Source organism: Carassius gibelio, chromosome B7 (genome assembly GCF_023724105.1).
Source record: "Carassius gibelio isolate Cgi1373 ecotype wild population from Czech Republic chromosome B7, carGib1.2-hapl.c, whole genome shotgun sequence".
Taxonomy (NCBI): domain Eukaryota; kingdom Metazoa; phylum Chordata; class Actinopteri; order Cypriniformes; family Cyprinidae; genus Carassius; species Carassius gibelio.
In genome coordinates this window covers 39575248-39598548 of record NC_068402.1, presented here as the reverse complement: position 1 = coordinate 39598548, position 23301 = coordinate 39575248, and the positions used below count along the sequence as shown (strand labels likewise).

Here is a 23301-nt window from a genome sequence, read left to right as displayed (position 1 = left end):
TCACTTTGGGTGCTTCTCATTTCTTATTTGTGACAAATCAGGTTCTCCCTCGAAATCGGGTCTCTGTTAGGACACCAAGAGATCTCAAATTAATTGTAATAGGTACATAAATAAATAATAATGATTTAATAGATTTGTTTTCTTTTCAAATTATTTAATTTGACTCTATATATTGGAATTGTTTTGTAACCTCTTTATGTTTTAACTGATCCATGTTTCTCTTTGTCTTACAGGTAAAAATCATTGGTGAAGTCACCAGATGTGGATGGGTAAGTACTGCATCTAAAGTTAAAATTGTTTGGAAATAAGATTAGAAATGCCTTTATCTTGCAAAGTGTGTCAGTACTCTGTAAAGTCTATTCCAGAATTTGTCAGACTTGCTAAGGAACACAGGAATCTTGCAAACTATAGATTCTCTTGTGGATTTTTCCAGTGTCCATGTAACTTCAAAACTGCCGTTGGCCTTCGTACACATATGTATCGTAACCATGCAGTGATTACACCAAGTGCTGACAAATCACACAGTGGTGTTAATATGACATGCCAGGTTATGGAATGTTCTTTCACTTCCACATCTGGGGATGCATGGTGAAACGAATATCTCTGTGTAGGTCTATGCAGTGTTGAATATGTTTTTCATTTCTTTCAGCGTGTATGTTGTTCCACATTGCAGCGTGCTGATGAGTTAATAAAGAGGTAAGTCATTTTCAAGTCTGTTTATCACATTGATGTCGGTCAAGCTGTAGTGCAACTTAATTTTTGTGTTTTGTTCTCTATAGGCAGCATAAACCTGGGATTTGCATTGGCCCTGTCAAGTCTGGAGAGTGTTTTCACCATTTAATGAATTAAATTGTAATAAAAGTTTTTAAATGGACTTCTGAGTGTTGTCATAATTTACGTGACATTTAATAATCAGTAATATAACTGTGTGAAATTTTTTTTGCATACAAGCCTTTATATTTCATTCTTTTTAAGCATGTAACAGGTTGTAGTTAGTTATATGTTGTGTATAGATGAGTATATGTGAATATAAAAACTACCGTAATCAATTATACTGCATAGTAACTTTACAGTATTTTAAAATACAGTGCAAAAACATGAACTGTAATTAATTTTACAGTATAAATATACTGTAAGTTATTATACAGTATGTTGTGAACTACTGTAGTCAGGTTTACAGTAATATTACCGTGGAATAAAATACTGAAGCTTGCTGGCTATTTGTTGCCAGTAAGTTACTGTTGATTTTACGTGAAATTTTTTACAGTGTGGACAACCATACAAAATTTAATTAAATTAAATGTAAAATAAAATCATAATAAAAAAATCATTATTATAAATAAACATTCAAAATGACAGCTTTATTTATTACGATCAAAACCAAGCTCAGAAAGTTGTAATTCCAGAGTGTCCCAGTGAAATGATGTTTATTGCCTCTTATAATGCGATCAGACTTGAAGGCGGTGTTATTCCCGGTATGCTCTCAATGTCATTTGCATGACTGTGGTTAATTAACTCTGCTCTCTGCTCGTGTCAAACCATAATTACCCTCCCAATTAGACTAGAGCCGAGCCACAGTTTAACCGTTCCTCGTCAGAGACTCGGGAGCAAGCAGCTGCTAATGTGAGCGCAGATGTCTGCTCCAGTATAAAGTGAGCATGGTTTAGGACTGGTATTAGTTGTGTTTCATTGCTTTGCTTTTTACATTTTTCTATAAATGCATAGAGGGTCAACCGGGTCTTTAGATGGTCAGTTGTCAAACTACTGCCTCTGGTGCTTCAGATGACCCTCACCTCAAACAGCCGGAGAGACTCAAACCAATAACCATCAGCACACACCAGCTTCAGCGAGCAGTCCGTCACGCTCGCAGTCTCCAAGCAACGAGGTTCACCACTAAAAGATTTCTGAGAGAATATGAACAGAGCATTGCAGCCCTTTTGTGTCTTTGTGCACATTAGTGACCGGTGTTTCTTACTGTGACTGACCTGCAGCAGACGGACATCTGTGTCTAACCCATCGACTGTCTGACCATTAGTAAACACGTCAGGTTTTCTTATGTATAATGTCTGCATATGTTCCTGACACTGTGCCAGTAGTGCAGTCTTGGGCAAATGTTGTGTTTGCATGCGATGCATTACGTGATAAACACTTTGTCACTGCTGAGAAAGATGAGTGCTCTTCTGAGAGCATATGCACACAGGCAGAAGCTGAAGTATATTAAATTTATTCTGTATTAATATTCACGGTGCTGTTTCTGGCTCCTTATTTCTGGTGGCACACAATCAGTTTCCCAATATTTAATTATAATATATTATAATACAATAATATATGATGCAATCATTGTGGTCCAAATCAAATAAAAAATGTGCTCTTAATGTGTTTCCAGTGATTCAGAGTATGTGAATGCAATCCAAGAGGATTTAGATAAAGTTGACAGACAATGCATAAATGTCAAATAATCCACTGATGCTTATTAAAGACCCTGCCACAAGAGGGCACTGTCAAAACATTTGGATGTGTGAGGTATCACTGTACTTTCTACTGTTACTCTCTCACACACACACACACACGCACGCACGCACGCACACACACACACGCACGCGCACACACACATACACACGCACGCACGCACACACACACACACGCACACGTACACACACACACACGCACGCACGCACACACACACGCACACACACACACGCACGCGCACACACACGCACACACACACAAACACACACATGCACTAATCTTTCTGTTGTTAAGCTATAAATGCATTATGACATCATCACTGGCACAGATTTCATATTTCTATTAATGTTCTGTTAGTGTCAAAGGACATGTGTCTAAGAACAGAAATATATATATGAATATATTGTTCCAGTCCATGCATCCACTTCAGCAGCCCACACATAACTCAAGAGTTTCAGCCTGCAGCACATGAAATATAAGAGCTGGGGTCAGGTGTCAAACTTTATTAATATCCCAGCTCAATGCTTTGACTCTGTAAACTAATATTTGAGGGACTGTTTCGCTGCTTCATCTCCAGCTGCTTCTCATGAATGCATCTATGCACAAAACTCAAACATGCATGATTTCGGCTCATGGATTTATCATTACTTTTATTGTTCAGTATGCATTATTCCCTGTAAATCCAGCATATGACCCTGAACTGAGAATGCACTGTTCTGAAATCATAATTAGCAACGACTGGCATTGTGAGATCACTCCTCTCTTGATAAATCCCAGCGGAGCACAATGCTTTGGGTGTGTTTGCTTTGGGCAGCAGAATCAGAGTGAAACTGGACCCTTCATCTGTGCCAGCTCGACCGCGCAGCGACACAACACACAGTACGCAGAGCCGCCATCTTCTTCTCAGCCTCCAAACAGGAACTTATTTTTAGCAAGGGTCAAAGCTAAACTCAATACTGCACTGGAATCCTGTGGCCAGCCCAGTACCTGTCTTCAGTGAACATGTCGCTCGGTTTGATCCTGTTGCTCCCAGCAGGTGAAACGGTCACGGCTCCTCCCACGGTCAGCATGTCTCTTGTTGGACTGGCGTCATCCCAAACCTCCGACCCCCGAGAGGCATACACCAGTCAATCTGCACATGTGTCTTTTTAAAAGGGAGCAAGAGAGGGTGGTGCACGCACGAATTGGACCTTGTTCCTAATAGTTTGGCTTTAGTTAGGAACAAAGTAAAGATCAAGTCAATTGTAAACCTTTCAAGTGACTCAGAACAGTGTCATGAAGTGGGGCTGGGTGCTGCTGGCGGTTCTGCTAACGTTTGGCTATCTGTGCTGGAGCGAGAAGGGCCTGGATTTCCCCGAATATGACGGCAAGGACCGCGTCCATCAGCTGACCATCAAGAACTACAAGTCTGTGATGAAGAGATACGATGTCATGGTCATCTACCTTCACAAGCCTGTGGGAGAGGACCGCATGTCCAGGAAGCAGTTTGAAGTGGAGGAGCTAGCTCTGGAGGTGCGTGGAAACCGTGAGAGAGAATGAGTGGGACGTCCGGGTGGATGCATGGACTGGGCTTTAGATGATGGGCTTGAATTTCAGTCCAGTCTTGATATACTTATACTTCAAGCATGATGAATTGGAACAGCTGTACTTAATGCACTTGAATTGTGTGAAAGTAGTCCAACTACAGATATAATGAAGTATAACGTATTAAGCTGAAGTGGAACTAATGCAAGTGTACTTCAGTGTCATCTTGCACGGAAAGACCTGATACAATCCTCATCAAAAGTGACATTAAAACACCTTTTAGGCTTCATATTAAGAAATGTGCACCGTGCACAAGTAGTTTTCCAAATAAAGTCGCAGCTGTTGTACACTAGTCAAGGCTCCCTTGATGTGATCCTATTGAGGAGCCACAAATGAAACATTTCTTTCTTTGTGTGCCGAAGATTTTAACAATGCTTTTCAGCAACAAAGAAGCGTTTATGCACTAGAAAGTCTCCATGCGTGTGAAAGGTTCAGTGCACTACAGAGGTCAGTAAAGATCTGTATTTTTAAGCGTGCAGGGGCTGGTGTTTTCAGCGTGCTGCAGTGTCCTCTTTCAGGTCAGCTGAGCTGCTGTCAGTCTCTCTCAGAGTCACCAATCTAGCAAGTGCTTTCTGACTCTCTTTCTGTCTGTTATTTCATCATCAGCAGTTTTCAGGCCACAGATCTTCAAGGTCTCTCATCCCACTCTCACTGTCAGTATTCAGGCTCTCTTACACTGGCTTTCACATGTCCTTTACAGTTGTGATAGAGGTCAAACATTATGAAACCAGAAGCTGAGGCTGTTAATGCAACAAAATATGTTGATACAGTATATCCATATTAATTCTCTAATCTACCTCAAGAAAGCTAAGAAAACCAATAGGTTTCAACATGACAAGGCATTTAGCTGATGTTTTTATCCAAAGTGATTTACCAAAGTTAACTTACAGTGATTGAAGCTACAAAACTAACAAATCAAGTTAAATCCCCAAAGGAATTTGGGCTTGTGTAATTAATAAGGATGATTTTTCCAGCTGTTCTTACTCCGTGTACTGACAGCATTTGTTGTTAGGTTTAGTATCTTTCAAATTCTTTCTTTATTTATTACATCTGAAGTTAATTTTCTACTCAAAATGACACATTCAAACTCAAAAACGGACCACAGAACGCCACAGTCACTGTGTATCAAGTGTTCAGATGAGTGCTGATGTGATGTCTACATAATACCGATTGAATTATTTACTTGATGTTTCTAAGTAACACACACTTATATGCTTATAAACAAATATGCTGCTTGCTTATGTGCATAATCATCAGTCAGTGACTTTAGCTTGAGTGCATGCTACTCATGATCGAATTAAACATATTGTGAGTGGAAATGTGACGACTCAGATTCAAAGGAATTGAGTACGGTCTATTAGTTGAAGTATTTGACATGGACTCGCCATTTAGACTGAGAAATTAAAGATATATTTAATGCTTTTTTGAGAATTTACCTCAAATTTCTGTCCTTAGTTCTTATAAAGTTGTACATTACGGCACTCATTGTACAGCGTCTTATTCCCGTTCAGTCAGGTCAATGTGTCTTGTAGCTAACAGTATTGAGCTTGGCTGTGTGTTATTCCTGGTGTTCGTCTTCATCAGAATGCAGTGTTTGAAGACACCGTGTGTTTAATCTCTTAAACTAGCGCAGCTGGTGTGGTGTGGTGATTTCTGGATGTTTCCTATGAGCTGTCACATCAGGAGACGACTGTAAGGGCGAGTGCGTTCCTCATCTGACTCTCAGACACATTTAAAAGTGGGGGAAAAGAGGGTAAAGCGGGGATGTTTTCTGTCCTGTTCTAAATCAAGCTATACTAGGTTTCTAGAGAGTCTCAACATGATGCTCGGTCCATCTGACTCTGAGTAACTGTCCCCTGGTTATGCATCTTTAAAATCCCCAGCTCACAGATGCCATGGTGAAGAAACTCCTACAGTATATGAGTCCAAGCTGCTGCTTTCAGCATATGTTCATGCTCTTCATGTAAATAGTAAGAAGTGTTGCGGTGATGGAATATGACAATATCTGGTTAGCACCCTACCAAACCCTAGTGCAACACATGGGTGGCTTTGGCAATGAAGAAACTGAGATGAATCAGTGACATCCAGATCTTCTTAAGCCACCACCAGAATAACTGCTGCTATCTTGGGCTCTGTCTGCTAGCGGCTAATTTTAGCGTGTATGACCAATGTCCTCACATTGAGCCGCTCTGTCCTTCTGTTGCTCGTTCTGCTCTTGCAAGTTCTGGATTGTTTCTTCTAGTCCTCACTTACCAAGTTTCTGCTTCATTTTCCTTGTCTTTGTCCATATGCTGTCAATCCAAGACAAACTTTGTTTGAGTTTAAGCTGAAAGTGTGCCATCTAGTGGATCTGGCCATTGATAGAGCTGCTGGAAACAAAAACCAACACCTCGTCTCAATCTCACTGTGAACTACACAGTGTTCGTTTCTCAAATCGAGCTGTGGAAGAGAGCTGTAAGTGCACTGTGGTTTCTTTTCTCCGTTTGTAGCCAAGAGCAGCACTGTGAGCTGATTCACAAATGCATCATTTCTCATGTTAGACAGACTTTATTTGAGTCTGCCAATAACAAAACTTGTTGTTCTTGTTACATAATCAGCAAAATGGTGCGGCAGATTTAGAGCGTCTGAAATATTCAGCACAGCATGGCAACTCTCGCATATCATGGAGCAACAACACAAAAACTACTCTTTTATGGAAGAAAACCAATACACTTTATTATTAATAATTAATACGTTTCTTTCTCATTGTTTTGATTGTCCTCAGTGTGTGACTTTTATTATTAATGATGAATAATGCTGGGATGTATTCATATCTCTTATTCATGTCAGAAAATGACTTTCACATTTAGTGAATTTAAAGATTCAGTGACTGGTCTGAGTTAATGCAGAGAAGTTCAGCCAAACCACAGTCGAATCATTATTTCAGTCGTTTCAGGGACTCACATTACAAACCATCATCGCCAGTTCAGCCATAAATCAGCACAAATTCTGGACATTATCAGCTGGTCATGTACAGTAAGAGTTGCTCTTTTCCTCTTTTCTAAGTCACTAGAAGCATCTGCTAGAAGCACAAATGTATTCCTTCTGATACACAGAGACGAACATCTTTATGGACATTATACGCTTCATCAGGTTGAGTTCAGAACAAGCAGAGGATGCTTATAAACAAGCATTCATTCTGACGGAAAAGTCAATTCTCAGTTAGTTTTGGGTAACAAGCTCAGTTTTTGTAATCGAAAGCTATCAGACCTGTTTTCTACCTCCTGCACTTCCTTCACAAAACTGAATTCTCTTGAAGAAACATACTAACCTTCAAAGTTCCCAGAATGCTTTGCTCTCCGCCATGATTTCAATATATCTTAGATTTCTATGAGAAGGTAAAAACCCACTACACATCTTCATGTCATAGTTTTTGAGAAACTGAAAAGGCACTTGTCAAGATAACTTTACAGCTCAAAGGAAACACTCTTGCTGTGGTTCTTCTGGCATCACTGTAAGGTGGCCAGTAAAGACAGAGAACATCTCATCATTTCCATGTTAGACCTCTTTGGTTAAGCTGCCTTTGTTTAAGTTGGTTTAGATCAGATCAGATCAATCCAGGTTGTACTATACGTTTTCCTTGAACGTGATAAATCTATGGAGCCAGAAGAGTCTCAATAAGGATAAATGCACACACTACATTCACATATGCCACACAGGATTCATAGATACACACACAAGATGCACAAATGCGCAAAAAAATCACAAATGCACACACAAAATTTAAAAAGCACAGAAGATTCACAAATGCATACAAAATACAGAAGTGCACACAAAATTCAGAAATACACACACAATTCAGAAATGCAAACAACATTTACAAATGCACTCAAGATTCACAAATGCACAGGACAAGATTCAGAAATGTATTTCTGATGCACACACACATATATCTTGATTCACAAACTGCTTGCGGTCTGTGAACTTCACTGCATTGGCTGCACAGGCTCCCCTGACTTGGCTCCACACACAAATGCTTTTTTTTAAACAGGGAATGATCAGCAACCAATCAGATATCTCCCTTCTTTTAGCCAATCACAAGAATGCACCCCACGTGGGGGGATTGTTTACTTATAAGCCAATCACATGAACGTGTTCACACAGCAATTGTATTAAATTGTATGAAAATACAGATGTTTAGATTACAATTCAGGTTTATTTTTTTTATTATTTTTTACTAAATATAAATTTAAAAATGTCTCAATACATATAGCCCAGTGACTGCAGAAGATTCATAAATTTGCAATTATTTCATTTTATTGAAATATTTTAATGAAAGTAAAAAAAAAAAAAATGTTTAAACCTTTTTGAATATTTAAATATATCTAAATATTCTTTTGGATGCAATATAGAAGTCACTTTAATTATAATATTCAGTCCCTACATGAAGAGAGAGTCAGTGGTCCGCTGCGAGAGGAAAGTGGCTCTCTGGCTGCGAAAAGTGGGTCTCCGGCTGTCGTTCGCTTAGGCCTGGTTCACACGGGACGATTTTAAAATTGTCGGCAGATTTTCCAAACCTGAGAGACCCCACACACGGCGATAAAAAATCACGGGTCTAACAGTTTTGGTCGCTCCGTGTGTGGTGTGCAGCCACACGGCAATATCAACACATCACACACGAACCGATTTGACTCCCGAGCATTCCCAGGTCAGACGGGAAATCTCGCAAAATCCCTCGAGATCAAACGTGACTTTAGAGTAAACAATCATGGCGGACAAAGAGGATGCAGTGGCCATAGTTTGTGCTGTTTTTAACGGAGAAAAAAACATAAGAAAAATAAGAAAAGGCGATGGTCAAAGAGGTGGAGACGACGCGAGCATGGACTACTATATCATGATATGGAGATAAGTTGTTGTTTTATCTCATAGAAATGTTGTTACGTACTACACAGATTAATAACCGTTGAAATAAACGTTCATATATTCGTTTCCATGTACTCTGGTGGACTGCAGTTGTGGATGTAGTTATGCCCATCGACTTTATTTGTATTTGTTATATTATATACGCCGGCTGTTTTGATTTTGTTTCCCGGTACTATCACTGCCTCGTCACCTCGCTTTCTGATTGGCTACACGCCACAGTCCACAGGCTGCGTGATTGTTTGTCCTCGGGGGACACCACACACGAGAAGAAATCGGGCAAAATAAATCCGACATGTTGGATATCCCCGATTTGAGATCGGAGCAGTCCCGACATTCTTCCGAGCAGAGGAGATTAGTCTTAACACACCACACACGGCAGGAATATTTGATCAGATTATTTTACGATAATCGGAGCATCCTAAGATTGTCGGAAGGGCTGAATCGGGGCTAAAATCGGCCCAATTATCCTGCCGTGTGAACCAGCCTTTAGGAAAGTGAGTTGATCGCTGCGTGAGGAAAGTGAATCGTTCGCTCAACTTCGCTGCTTGAGGAAAGTGAATCGTTCGCTGAGGAAAGTGAGTCGCTCGCTGGGTGAGGAAAGTGAGTCGTTCGCTGCGTGACTCGTGAGGAAAGTGAGTCGCTCTCTGGGTGAGGAAAGTGAGTCGTTCGCTGCGTGACTCGTGAGGAAAGTGAGTCGTTCGCTGGGTGAGGAAAGTGAGTCGTTCGCTGCGTGACTCGTGAGGAAAGTGAGTCGTTCGCTGGGTGAGGAAAGTGAGTCGTTCGCTGCGTGACTCGTGAGGAAAGTGAGTCGTTCGCTGGGTGAGGAAAGTGAGTCGTTCGCTGCGTGACTCGTGAGGAAAGTGAGTCGTTCGCTGGGTGAGGAAAGTGAGTCGTTCGCTGCGTGACTCGTGAGGAAAGTGAGTCGTTCGCTGGGTGAGGAAAGTGAGTCGTTCGCTGCGTGACTCGTGAGGAAAGTGAGTCGTTCGCTGCGTGACTCGTGAGGAAAGTGAGTCGTTCGCTGCGCAAAGTGAGTCGCCGGCTGTGTGAGGTAAGTGAGTCGTTCGCTGAGGAAAGTGAGTCGTTCGCTGATTGGCTTATAAGTAAACAATCCCCCACGTGGGGTGCATTCTTGTGATTGGCTAAAACAAGGGAGATATCTGATTGGTTGCAGATCATTCCCTGTTTAAAAAAAGGCATTTGTGTGTCGAGCCAAGTCAGAGGAGTCTCAAAATTCACACACAAATGCAGTGAAGTTCACAGACCGCAAGCAGTTTGTGAATCAAGATATATGTGTGTGTGCATCAGAAATACATTTCTGAATCTTGTCCTGTGCATTTGTGAATCTTGAGTGTATTTGTAAATGTTGTTTGCATTTCTGAATTGTGTGTGTATTTCTGAATTTTGTGTGCATTTCTGAATTTTGTATGCATTTGTGAATCTTCTGTGCTTTTTAAATTTTGTGTGTGCATTTGTGAATTTTGTGTGCATTTGTGTATCCTGTGTGTGTATTTATGAATTATGTGTGTGCATGTATGAATCCTATGTGTGCATATGTGACTGTAGTGTGTGCATTTATCTTTATTGAGACTCTTCTGGCTCCATATAAATCCTCCATCCTTCACGGTCTGGACCCGTCGTGTTGTTCTCTTCACATACAGATCAGCCGTGTGCATCTTTCATGGTGGAGACTTACGTGATGATCTCTGAGTGCTTCAGGGCACATATGAGTTATTAATGCAGGAGACACAGGCTGTTTCCCCGACACAAATACAGCCTTTCACCACTAATATCACACAGTCACGGCTGCTTTGTTCAGTTTGTTCTGGCACAAGCAGATCCATGCGTTGATGACAGGATTGTTATCTTTTAGTGATATTAAATATAGGCCTTCATCTTGATATTAATGAAGGCTCTGAAACTGTTTTCAGTCAGATGCAGTCATGACATGAAAGAAGTTTAATGCCAGAAGTAAGATATAAATTAATAATCTACAATACGATCTAAATGATAGATTTCATTATACACACACTTTAAGAGTATGTTTTTACACAGTTTCATAATTCCCCTGTCAATGATGTGACAGGTTTTCTGTTAACCCGTCGGTATAATCACGTTCACATCTGCACGTGAGTCTTCATACAGCTGTAAACCAGACGGACAGGGTGCATCTGGCCTCCGTCGAGGCTTCATGAAGGAGTAATCAGACGCTTCATTATCTTTCTCTGTGTGTTTCCATCACTGCTGTGGAGAGTGTGCTCTTCATGACTTCATATTCAGCTGAATCACTCTCTGAAGAGCACTTGCATCTCTCCAGCATCGACTGCGAGGATCTCAGGCCGCACAGAAACCTGAGATCCACTGCTGTCAGGGCTTTAAAGTACGACGCGACGACATCACGTGTGACAGCTGGAGGCACAGTATACGAGAAAACAGATGCAGTTTAATAAAACAAGAACTGACTGAAAACAAAGTCTCATTTACAAAGTGTCTCAAACGAAACTTTCAATGGTGAGCTATCGACTGCATATATAAACTTCTGAGATGGGAAAACAGTCTGCATTAAAGACATAATATCACAATTTTTAGTAATAAAGTCCAAATTGTGAAATATAAATTCACAATCATGAGAAAAAATGTCAGAATTGTAGTTTTTCTAACCAATCATGTCGCTCTGATATTCTTTTTTAATTTCCTTCATTTTTTATGTCTTGTAATGTCCGTCATACTCAATTTGATGTAGAAACTAATTTTAATTTACACATTTAATTGCAATTTTAGTCTTGTTTCCATAATAAAATAACTTGTATATTTGTATATTAACTATGAAGTCTTTCGTGCATTTATTGAAGCTTCTTGTATTTCCACTGTGTGTGAAGTGTGCAGAAAAGCCTCGTCTTCCCTAGCCTTCTTCACACCTGAACCAGAACTGAATTTAAAACAGTGAATCTCTGGCAGGAAACACATGAATAGGATCATCAGGTATGTGATAATATAATAATCATGTAAAACAAGGGCATTGCTGACTGACAGAGGAGAATAAAGTGAACGTGAAAGTGATTGAGCGCTGAATGTTTCCAGCTTCAGTAGATATCGTCTCAGTGCCTTCAGGAAGTAGTTATGATTTTAATATGTCTTGCTCTGTGGTCCTAGCCGTTTCATATTTCCCAAGCGGACTCATACGGCAAATGTTCACTGAAGTGTTGATCCTAAATTTTGGTTCATCAGATTAAAGATTGAGCTGCTTTACAGCGTCCTCTCTCTGCAGTTCTTGAAATTGAACTGAATTTAAATTGAAGATGCAACACTGCAATTCAAGTGAAAATGTAAGGATTTAACTGGAATTCAAAGAAATGTGCATACCTTTAACTATTTTTCAGTGTTGGATTGGTGAAGTCTTGCTTGGAAGTTTGGAAGATGTTTCAGAAACCTTGAATGTTTAAAGTCCTTACACACAGAGAGAGCGAGAGACAGAAGAACACATTAACATTGAGCTGCCGAACTCAAAATGTCTCTAAGGTTAGATGGAGCTGACCTTCTCTGGTACACATTTAGATATTTAAAGATTTTTATATTTTTCTCCGGAACCCATTAACTTCTAAAGTGAAGGTCAGACCTCTCCGGTCATGTTCAACATCACAGAATAAAAGGAATAAAACATTTTGATGGGAAATGTGTCCACTGGGCAATTCAGTTTCTCTTTACCATCTAAAGCACAGTCATTTGAATTCGACCTTTCAGTCCTTCGACACAAAACATCCACGACTGTGTCAAAAATGATTCAGATGTTTAAAGAAATGCCCCTTTTTCTCGGTTTCTACGCTTCTCTCTCTGTCTGAACACATCATTTCAGCTTTCCCCTTCTCACAGATAAACATACTTCAGCATACTTCAGAGCAATGCTTATTTTACAATAATAATAATAATAATCTCAGAATCTAACAAAAATGTGTAAATGGTTTTATTATTTAATTGTCTAGATACCTTTGAAGGATTGGGGTGGTGGGGGTTATATTAATTGTGAATAGTGAACAGTTTGGTATTTTTCACAGTTTTATCTCAAAGAGATACAGGTGAAACTGGCAAGGTTTTTTAGTTATTGCATGCAGTTTGGAAGTGAATCTACATGTTTAAAAATAATGTCCCATCCACACTAAACCCAATCCAAATCCTGAATGGTAGCAAGCATCAGATAAATGCTGAAGACCGTGTGGTTTTTTGCTTCATGTTTGACAGGACTCATTCTCAAGCCCTTCGCATCACAGGAGCAATGCTACACCGGGTGCGCTCCTGAGCAAGTTTATGTGCTGCAAACATCTTCATGTGTTCGTTTACAGATCAGGCACTATAGTAAAAGTGTTTTCAGCTCATCATATAGTTATGCGCAAGGATCTGCACAAAAATAAACATTATTAATTGACAATCTGCCACTGTGTGAAACATGAACAGAGTTGATGGTATTACACTGTAAATAAATTACTTTTGGAAGTTGCAATTATAGAGAAATTAATACATTTTGCAAGAAAATACTATTTCATTTTTCTGCTTAATAATGTCATAGTTAATTAAATGTTTATTACCCTTTTTGAGTGTAATTATTTAGTCACTAGCAATTGTTATAAAGTAACTCCTGCACCTTTATTGCAGGAGCGTGCACAAAGCAATTTCACAACATTTCAAACTAAATTAGTTTTCTCATACCCAGAAGTTTGGGCTTTATTGTGCTTCACCATTTGACATAACTGTGATAGCAGCAAGCAGAGTAATTGTAATTTCATGCTCCTCTCTAAAGTCCCCTGACCTTTCTCTGCAGCTGCTAACGAGTCCCGCGGCCCTGACGTACCAGGTATGTGTAGGTCCTCAGGTGACTTGTGTTTTCATCTGTTCTTCTTCTGTGTTTCTCAAGTCTGGCTTGTCACTAAAGCTTCATCCAAAATATCTGAACAGCATCCTTCCCCCTCGCTAGGGCTGTCCACCCTAAAGCCCTTTATGACATGTGAGCGGTCTGTAAGACCCATGGAGAGAATGAATGATGCTCCTTCAGACGTGTTGGATGTGGCCTGTGAGAGCTGTCACAGTGAGTTTCCACAGGATAGCACTTCCTGTGAGACCGAGACAACGAGTGACCAGCTGCCATTAACACATCTGTCCGCTTACTGTGAATGTGACGCTCACCCGGAGAGGAGCAGAGCTTGTCCCGGCGTCTACAGCGCTCAGATAGATGGGGACAAACTCTGACGGAGGAGTGGAGGAATGAAGCTGAAGTGTCTGGTTGTGAATGTGGTGTGTTTGACGCTTGTGTGCTGATTTATTACAGTCAGGGATGAAAACGCACTGATCATGAAAGTGTTCACCATTCACTCACCCTCATGCTAGTCGAAACCAGCGACATCTGTCAGCATCGATGACATTATTTTCAAGCATCAAGTTGAAATATGTGCATGATGTGAGGATTTCAGCTTGTTATCGTGTGACTAGAGAAGACTTGAGTCATACCACATCGATCACACACTGTCCCTTCTGTCAGAAAGAAGCACACTTTAGCATCATTTTAAAATGAGTATCATAGTTTAATACTATATAAGTATGTTCTGAATGTAATGTTTTCACACTCTTAACTGCACGTTTACTACAATTAATTGAAAATGCATGAATATTATTTCAATAATTTCAGTTTCTGACTCACTTAAGTAGAACTTAAGTACGTCTTTATCATTTCAGCATTAAATATATCATCTTTGAAATATGGTTAAAGTGTAATTTCTTAATGTACTGATTTTAATGCACTTTCAGATGATTACACTTTAATGACATTTCAGTTGAAATGAGTATATCTTGTGTTTAAATACATTTCCAATGAAACTGCAATGTAGTGCATTTAAAATATATTAGCTGTATATATTAATGTAATATTGAATAACGCATGAGTCAGCACATTGAAATGTGTATGTGAAACAAGGATTTCAAGTAAAACTATTTCAAAGTTCACTTAAGTGTGTTAAGTGTTCACTCATGAAAGAGTCTCTCTTTAAGTCACTGAAGTAGCCTTTTAAATATTAAATATTATATAATCTGGAAGTACAGGTTTTATATATATTATATATATATATACAAATTTGATGTGCACATAAAATACAGTTAAGCACACGTCTTTCTCACTTTGTTATTCTTTTATTTCACTCAAATGTAATATGGGGTATACATGTCATGATTGTGAGTAAATCGATTTAGATTTTGTGATATGTAATGGGTTGCTATGGTCTTGTGATATGTGAAGTCAAAAACAAGTCCTATAAAGGGTCAAATGAGTTTGTTAAGGTGGAATTTAAAGGAAGCTGCAGTATATTTGACTCTTGAAGGTAAATGAGAGATGTATGATATTCCTCATGTTTTTAATGTGTTGAATGTGTCTGTTATGTTATATATTCTGATAGTTCAAGCGTGTGTGTATACGAGAGAAACTGCAGATCGGTCACATGCGTGTGTTTATGTGTGTGTTTGACCCAAGCGACAGCACACAGGACAGTAACCACACATCACACCTGTGTCCATACGTCCAGTCTTTGACGAGCCCGTGGTCAGATCCCTTGTCTCTCTTCAGCTCCGGTTTCACACAGATTTAGAAAGTGCAGAGGAAGCACTTCTGCTGTTAGCTGTGACATCCTTGAGTCTCGTGTGGCTTCGGGTACGGAGTCTGAGAGAGAGGTGTCTTCGCCTCATTGGGTCGTGTGTTTAATGGCTGCATTATGGCTGTTTTACTGAACACTGCTAGTAAAGGACTGAAGGCTCTGCATTGATGCGCTGTTTGTTCAGCTCTGACAGACTCTGATTTACGCTTGTATACAGTACATTAACTCTTTCTGATTCCTGCAGCTTGCTGCGCAGGTGCTCCATGATTTCGACGATGAGGACATTGGATTCGGTCTGGTGGACTCAAAGAAAGACCGAGCTGTCGCTAAGAAGCTGGGTAATATGAACCGTTATCTTCTGTTGTCTGACTCCTGCTCTAATTGTATTTCCTTACACTCTCCTGTTTCATCACACACTGAAAAACATTTGGTGACGGATTTACTTTAGATAATTTTCACTTAAAAACTGCTAGTCAATCAGAAATATTCACAAACAAACAAGTGACACACTGAATTAAATGAGAAAATGTGAAAGTAAAACTGCAATAGTATTTATTAATTATGACACTGTTAGGCAACTCATTATGTATTAGCCTCATGATTACTCCAATAATCACTCATTCAGTCATTCAGTTATGAACAGCTGTAATTTTATTAACTACTGTTAACAAAGATAAATAAATACGTTAACACATGCATTGCTCATGGTGTTAGTTAATTCATTAACTAATGTTAATTAACGTGGCCGTACTGTTAAGTGTTAACACCACAATAACACTAGTTAATACAACTTGTGCAGTTTTCTGAAATCTTGCCATTCACTGAGAAAAAATAAATAAAAACTGGTGTAGGATTTGCTTTGAAATGATTTTTACTTGGAAATTGGTGGTAAATTTCACAAATGATAACAAATAAACACAGTATTCTAATCATCTTTATTTATAACTTGAAAACTATATTTGTGCAGCTTTTGTTTGAGGAGCAGACTGATCTTTAAGAGGTTGAAGTCATGAATAAGCAAATGATTGTGTTCTTGATCTGTTGTTTTATGCAGTTTGCATAAATAAGACGTGTTCTTGATCTGTATTTTTTGATACTAGAACAACATTATTATTATCAAAGCGTTGTCTTTTGAAGTTAAGAGTTGGGATTATGATTGGCTGATAAGACTGTTGTTCTTGGGTAAATCATGTTGATATAGTATCTGTCTTCAATCTCCTGATCCACTCTGAATGGTGTGTTCTTGTCAGGTCTGCTGGAGCTGGAGAGCATCTACATCTTTGCAGATGACGAGATCATCGAGTACGACGGAGAGCTGGCGGCCGACACGCTGCTGGAGTTCCTCTATGACGTGAGTGATCATCATCATCTAAAGGTCATTGATTCCTGACTGAGCGCTTCTTCTTCTGTCAGGTGATCGAGGAGCCTGTGGAGATCATCAGTAATGACAGAGAGCTCAAAGGCTTTCATCACATCGAGGAGGACATCAAACTCATGGGCTACTTCAAGAGCCACAAATCTTCACGTTAGCATGCCGTTACACATGAACCTAATTCTGATTACTCTTAAACTTGTAAAAAGCAGCTTCCATAATAACAACATTGTTATTTCTCAGACTTCATTGAGTACGATGATGCAGCTGAAGAGTTTCATCCCTTCATCAAGTTCTTTGCCACATTTGAGCCAAAGGTAGATTCATTCATTCATTCACAAATGGATATGTGGTTACTGAATGATGTTGAAAATAGCCTTTTAAAGCAAGTACAAAATACAGTGAGATGGTCCTGTGGCTCAGTGGTAGAGGCTTTGCAGCCGCACAAGGTTGTGGGTTCGATTCCCAGGGAACACATACTGGTAAAAAAAAAAAAAAAAAAAGATTTGTTTAGCCTGAATGAACTGTAAGTCACTTTGGATAAAAGTGTCTGATAAATGTAAATGTAAAAAGACCCTCTGTCTCTCTACACATAAAATATACAGTTAGGTAGAAAAATAGGTTTATTGTATACTTTGTAATGACTAGAAGCCTTTAATGATCTCTGTACTCATTGTGTCTGGTCTTGCTTATGTCTGAATGTTTCCAGATCGCTAAGAAATTAAACCTGAATATGAATGAAGTGGATTTCTACGAGCCCTTCATGATCAAACCCGTCACCATCCCTGGGAAACCCTACACGGAGGACGAGATCGTCAGCTTCATCGAGGAGCACGACAGGTGAACTCTGACCTGTGCTCAACAGCTGGAGAGAAAATGAAAGAAGTCCTCAGAAGTCCTCTCAGAAGGAGGCTTGTATAATATCTGCAGTTCTGTTTTTTTTTTCTCATTTTAGGCCAACTCTAAGAAAGCTGGAGCCCCACAGCATGTATGAGATCTGGGTACAAACAAACTCTGTCCAGTATCCAAAACTACAGAAACAGGAATATTGAGCAGTTGTCATGACTTGATGATTTGTGTCTGTTTTAGGAAGATGATATTAACGGACAGCACATCGTGGCCTTCGCTGAGGAGTCTGACCCTGGTAAACACAGTTTGAGAGTCTCTGAGGGGTTTGTGTGTGACTCCAAATGACTGAATGTTGACTTTTACCAGACGGTTATGAGTTCCTGGAGATCCTGAAGGAAGTGGCTCAAGAAAACACAGAGAACCCAGACTTAAGCATCATCTGGATCGATCCTGACGACTTTCCTCTGGTATGACGAACCTCTAGAATACTGTATACATTAAACACACCTTCTCCAAGAACATATTTTTGAACAATGTATCGATAGCATTGTGTCTTTATAGATTATCAATGTCATTTTTACATTTGCCATTAAGCTGTTGTTGATATAGTGGATACATATTTTCATAATACCTACAATTAATATAATGATCATGTCTGTTTGATTCTGCTGCCCTCTACTGGAGATAATTGACCACTGAATGAGTTTAATGAGTATGTAAATATATATATTTTTTTAGTTTGAGTGGATTTTCATTTACAAATGCAGCTTCTCACAATGCATCACTTACATGTATGTGAACCTCAGTTTGACCTTTGACCCTTTGACCCCTCAGATGGTGCCGTACTGGGAGAAGACCTTCGGCATCGACCTCTCGTCTCCTCAGATCGGTGTGGTGGACGTCGAGGACGTAAGCACATCATTTATCTTTCATGCCACTGATAACACTGCTATGTATTGCTGCAAGATGCAAAACTTTTTGCTTTGTCTGGAACAACAAACCTGATTACAACAAAGTTGAGACACTGTACAAATTGTGAGTAAAAAAATTTAATAATTACCAATCTCATAAACTTATATTTAATTCATAATAGAATATAGATAACATATCAAATGTTGAAAGTGATATATTTTGAAATGTCATGTCACCTATTGGCTCATTTTGGATTTCATGAGAGCTACACATTCCCAAAAAAGTTGGTACAGGTAGCAATAAGAGGCCGGAAAAGATAAATGTACATATACAGCTGGACAGCTGGAGGACCAATTCGCAAATTATTACTTCAATTGGGAACATGATTGGGTATAAAAAGAGCCTCTCAGAGTGACAGTGTCTCAGAAGTCAAGATGGGCAGAGGATCACCAATTCCCCCAATGCTGCAGCGAAATATAGTGGAGCAATATCAGAAAGGAGTTTCTCAGAGAATAATTGCAAAGATTTTGAAGTTATCATCATCTACAGTGCATAATATCATCCAAAGATTCAGAGAATCTGGAACAATCTCTGTGTGTAAGGGTCAAGGCCAGAAAATCATACTGGATGCCCGTGATCTTCAGCCCTTAGACGGCACTGCATCACATACAGGAATGATACTGTAATGGAAATCACAACACGGGCTCAGGAATACTTCCAGAAAACATTGTCGGTGAACACAATCCACCGTGCCATTCACCGTTTCTGGCTAAAACTCTATAAGTCATGAAGAAGCCATATCTAAACATGATCCAGAAGCGCAGGTGTTTTCTCTGGGCCAAGGCTCATTTAAAATGGACGGTGACAAAGTGGAAAACTGTTCTGTGGTCAGACGAATCAACATTTGAAGTTCTTTTTGGAAAACTGGGACTCCATGTCATCCGGACTAAAGAGGACAAGGACAACCCAAGTTATTATCAGTGCTCAGTTCAGAAGCTGCATCTCTGATGGTATGGGGTTGCATGAGTGTGTGTGGTATGGGCAGCTTACACAACGACGAATCCATCCTTGCATTGCTGCTACCTCCATCTGGTCCCCGGCCTCCTCCATGGCTTGGATGAGGGGAACCTCAGCCTGGAGACGGAGATCATATACCTTCCACCGCCATGCTGAGAAAATAGAGTTGAGGAATGGAGAGTATGGTGGAAGATATAGGACGGTGAAGTGTGGATGTTGCTGAAACCAGTTCTGAACCAGAGCAGAGCGGTGGAAAGACACATTGTCCCAGACAACAATGTATTGCATATGATCAATTTGATTAGCTGCGGTTATGTTGTGCAGTTGGTCCAAGAATGTAAGTATGAGTGCCCATAGGGGCATGATGGTGGAGGATTACCCCCTCGTTGCCCTGGGACATTGGCTATACCCTGTGCCCAATGATGTTTCTTCCCCTCCTTCGTTTTCTCGTCAGGTGGAACCCAGCCTCATCTAAGTAAATGAACTCATGCTGGATCTCCTCTCCATCCATTCGTAAAACTCTCTGAAGAACAGTGTCAGGCAGAATCGTGTAGTTCAGTGTAGATCTAGTATACATATTACAGTACAGTAAGAGATTATGAGACAGTCTGCAAGATCACAATGCTAAAGTGAGTACATACCTCTGTGTAATCATGCCGCAGTCGTGAACATAGGAGGCCTTCCCCTTGTCCTGACCGTTGTGCGGATCTCATTTGTCAGATTCGGTCCTCTTTGAGCACCTTCTTGTCTTGCTCTTCCTCCAGCATGGCCTCCATCTCTTCCTCTGTTGACTCCTCTTCCTCCTCGTCTTACTCTTTCTCTGACTCTTTCCATTGAGCTTGAAGACCGATGAACTCACCTGCTGCTTTTTAAAGTTTCATGCATATCTTAATAACACAAATTCTAATTTGAAGCCGAGTCTAGAGTTCTCACTAACAAATATCCATTCCTTAGATCTGGAGATATCGAAAGATGACAGGTGAATTGCACACGTCCGTGTTTAGAAAACCCACTGATCGGTACACTATACTGAGGGCAGAAAGCCACCTCGGTTAATAGAGAATATCACTTTTGGCCGATTTCAAAGGATTAAACGCATTTGTGACTCTGAAGACCTTTTTGATAAAAATGCTCAAGAAATGATTCAAAGGTTTAAGAAAAGAGGATATAAACACAAGACCTTAGAAAAGCTAAAGAAATTAGTAGAGAACAGCTTTTGGTTCAGAAACAGAGGCGACAACAAGAGCCAAACCAAGTTTATTTTGCTACACAATACAGTAGTCAAGCCAATAAGACAAAGCAAATAATCAAGAAGAATTGGGACATAATAAAAGGTGATACCATCTTAAGAGATGCACTGCCGGAAGTACCTACTATCACCTTTAAACGAGCTACGACTTTAAAAGATAGTCTTGTGAAAAGCTACATGCCTCCTGTACAGAATAAAACTTGGCTAGGCACAAAAAGAGGTAACCGTAAGAGTGGAAACTGTAATCACTGTAACAATACGTCAAGTCCAATACTTTTATAGATGTGACATCAAATCGTGAATACAGTATATACTCATTTATTAATTGTAATACCTCATTTGTTGTCTATAGACTAGAATGTCCTTGTGTCTGTTTTCATATTGGGAGAACCAAGCTTTTAAGAAAGGTTTAAGAAAGATTAGCAGAGCACAAATATGCTACAAGAACAAGTAACCATCAATATCCTATGGCTCTACATTATAAAGAGGCGAACCACAGAAGTAGCGATACTCTAAAAATCTTTGGGATAGAACATGTTACATTATCACCAAGAGGGGGAGATAGACTTAAAAAGCTTTTACAAAGAGAATCCTTTTGGATTTATACTTTAAAAGCTGATCAATACCCTGGTCTAAACTTGGAATTGGATTTTTCTCCTGTTTTGTATCTGACTATATGCACATGTCAATGTTTTTGCTATATTTATTTATCTATATTGACATTTCAAATTGTATCTAGATATGGAAAGTGGTAAAACATAGATATTAAACACATTATATTAAAGCACATATTTATTAGAGCATAAAATGAAATTATATCTTTTTCACAATGTAACTTCTTTCTGTAACTTGTCTTATACAAAGCAACCTCTTCCTAGATGTATCTATTTATATTGATTATTTTAAATTAGCTTGACGTGGGAACTGGTTAAATATTGACTGTTTGACTTGTCTTATCCAAAGTAACTAGTTGTAATTGCTTCTTGTCAGGTGATACCTGTGCAGATGAACACCTGTGCTTCCAGGTCACGTGACCACATACAGATGTATAGCACGCAGTCTAGAGACTGCCATGTAGAATTTGCCCTGAAGAAGGCCACAGAGGCCGAAACATGCCAAAAGTTTAAATAAAGGCTTTTTAAACATGTATTCATTGTGAGTGCCTCAGAACTACTGTTTATTTGCTTATACACCTGATTGGTGTGTCTACAATTAAGCAAACAAGTGTTTCCACACCTGATGACTGTGTTGAACCAGTTGAACCAGCGGTAATTTAACAGTCAGTGCTTTGGTATTGCAAGGAAGTGACTACATGATAGATTTTTGTGTGTAATGTATGTTAAGTGTGTAGAGTTTTGCAACAAATGTGAGGTTGACAGTGTGCTTATATTTGTGCAAATATGGGCTGATGTTTAGCTTCTTGAGTGTAAGGGTTTTGCTGTACTACTTTTAATTTTAGTGTTTAACTAATCCAAAAACCTGTAAACACTTGATATCTCATCTATGTTGTATTCTGAATGAAATACTGAAATGTGAAACTTCCACGTCATTGCATTCTGCTTTTATTCACTATTTGTACAGTGTCCCAACTTTTTCGGATTCAGAGCAAAAAAAGGCAATATTACATCTAAAATATAAATGTATTAACTTATTATTGTATAGAATCAGTATATTCATGTGCAATCGTGTTGATATTCTGGAAATATTGTTTAAATATATGTTATACACATATACAAAACAGGAATGAAACTCTGACCAGTGAGCGCATGCATTTTATCTTTGTGTTGATCGATTTAATAATAATTGAATTATAGTTGTTATAAAGTAATTGTTAACTCATGCAGGTAAAATCGAGTCATTCTCTACAGTAAAGCGACTCAGTCATGTGTCATGTACTTCATAAGCACAGCTTCTTTTCTGCTGGACGGAGGTGTTGGATGTTTGTGATTATTAAGCGTGTGTCCAGCACAATCTCGTGGTAGATTGATATGAATTAGTGAAATCTTGTGTGTGTGTGTGTGTGTGTGTGTGTGTGTGATTCTCAGGCTGACAGTGTGTGGATGGAGATGGATGATGAAGAGAACATGCCGACCGCAGACGAGCTCGACACCTGGATCGAAGACGTGATGTCTGGAAGAATCAACCCTGGAGACGAAACTGACTACCACCATGATGATGATGAAGAGGAGGATGAGGAAGATGATGAGGGTGATGACGACTACAACGATGATGATGATGACGATCAGGATGATAATGATGAGGATGAGGAGGATGAGGATTAATAAATGATCTCAGAGTTCACAATCTGAGTGGTCCTGTGA

The 23301-nt window shown here is 39.5% G+C and overlaps 1 protein-coding gene across 2 annotated transcripts; it reads left to right on the top strand.

The window, feature by feature from the left end:
- Positions 1-3474: 3474 nt before the first annotated feature.
- Positions 3475-23284, top strand: LOC127962350 (calsequestrin-1-like). 2 transcript variants are annotated; one of them, XM_052561924.1, is made up of 12 exons: positions 3477-3981; positions 13766-13798; positions 15826-15919; positions 16832-16932; positions 16995-17106; positions 17197-17270; positions 17663-17793; positions 17909-17954; positions 18043-18097; positions 18169-18269; positions 18637-18711; positions 23026-23284. In XM_052561924.1, exons 1-12 carry the CDS (start codon positions 3745-3747, stop codon positions 23260-23262), a joined length of 1296 nt encoding a protein of 431 aa, XP_052417884.1. In that variant the 5' UTR covers positions 3477-3744; the 3' UTR covers positions 23263-23284. The 2 variants fall into 2 exon arrangements, with proteins under 2 accessions (XP_052417885.1, XP_052417884.1); XM_052561925.1 differs by lacking the exon at positions 13766-13798 and having other exon boundaries at positions 3475-3981.
- The last annotated feature ends 17 nt before the right edge of the window (positions 23285-23301 follow it).

What these genes read in the sequence shown, in the direction of transcription:
- LOC127962350 (XM_052561924.1), top strand. Translation starts at nt 3,745, where the DNA reads ATGAAGTGGGGCTGGGTGCTGCTGGCGGTTCTGCTAACGTTTGGCTAT. An exon ending in TTGCCACATTTGAGCCAAAG is followed by an intron (nt 17,271 to 17,662) that starts GTAGATTCATTC and finishes GAATGTTTCCAG; the next exon opens with ATCGCTAAGAAATTAAACCT. An exon ending in ACAGCATGTATGAGATCTGG is followed by an intron (nt 17,955 to 18,042) that starts GTACAAACAAAC and finishes TGTCTGTTTTAG; the next exon opens with GAAGATGATATTAACGGACA.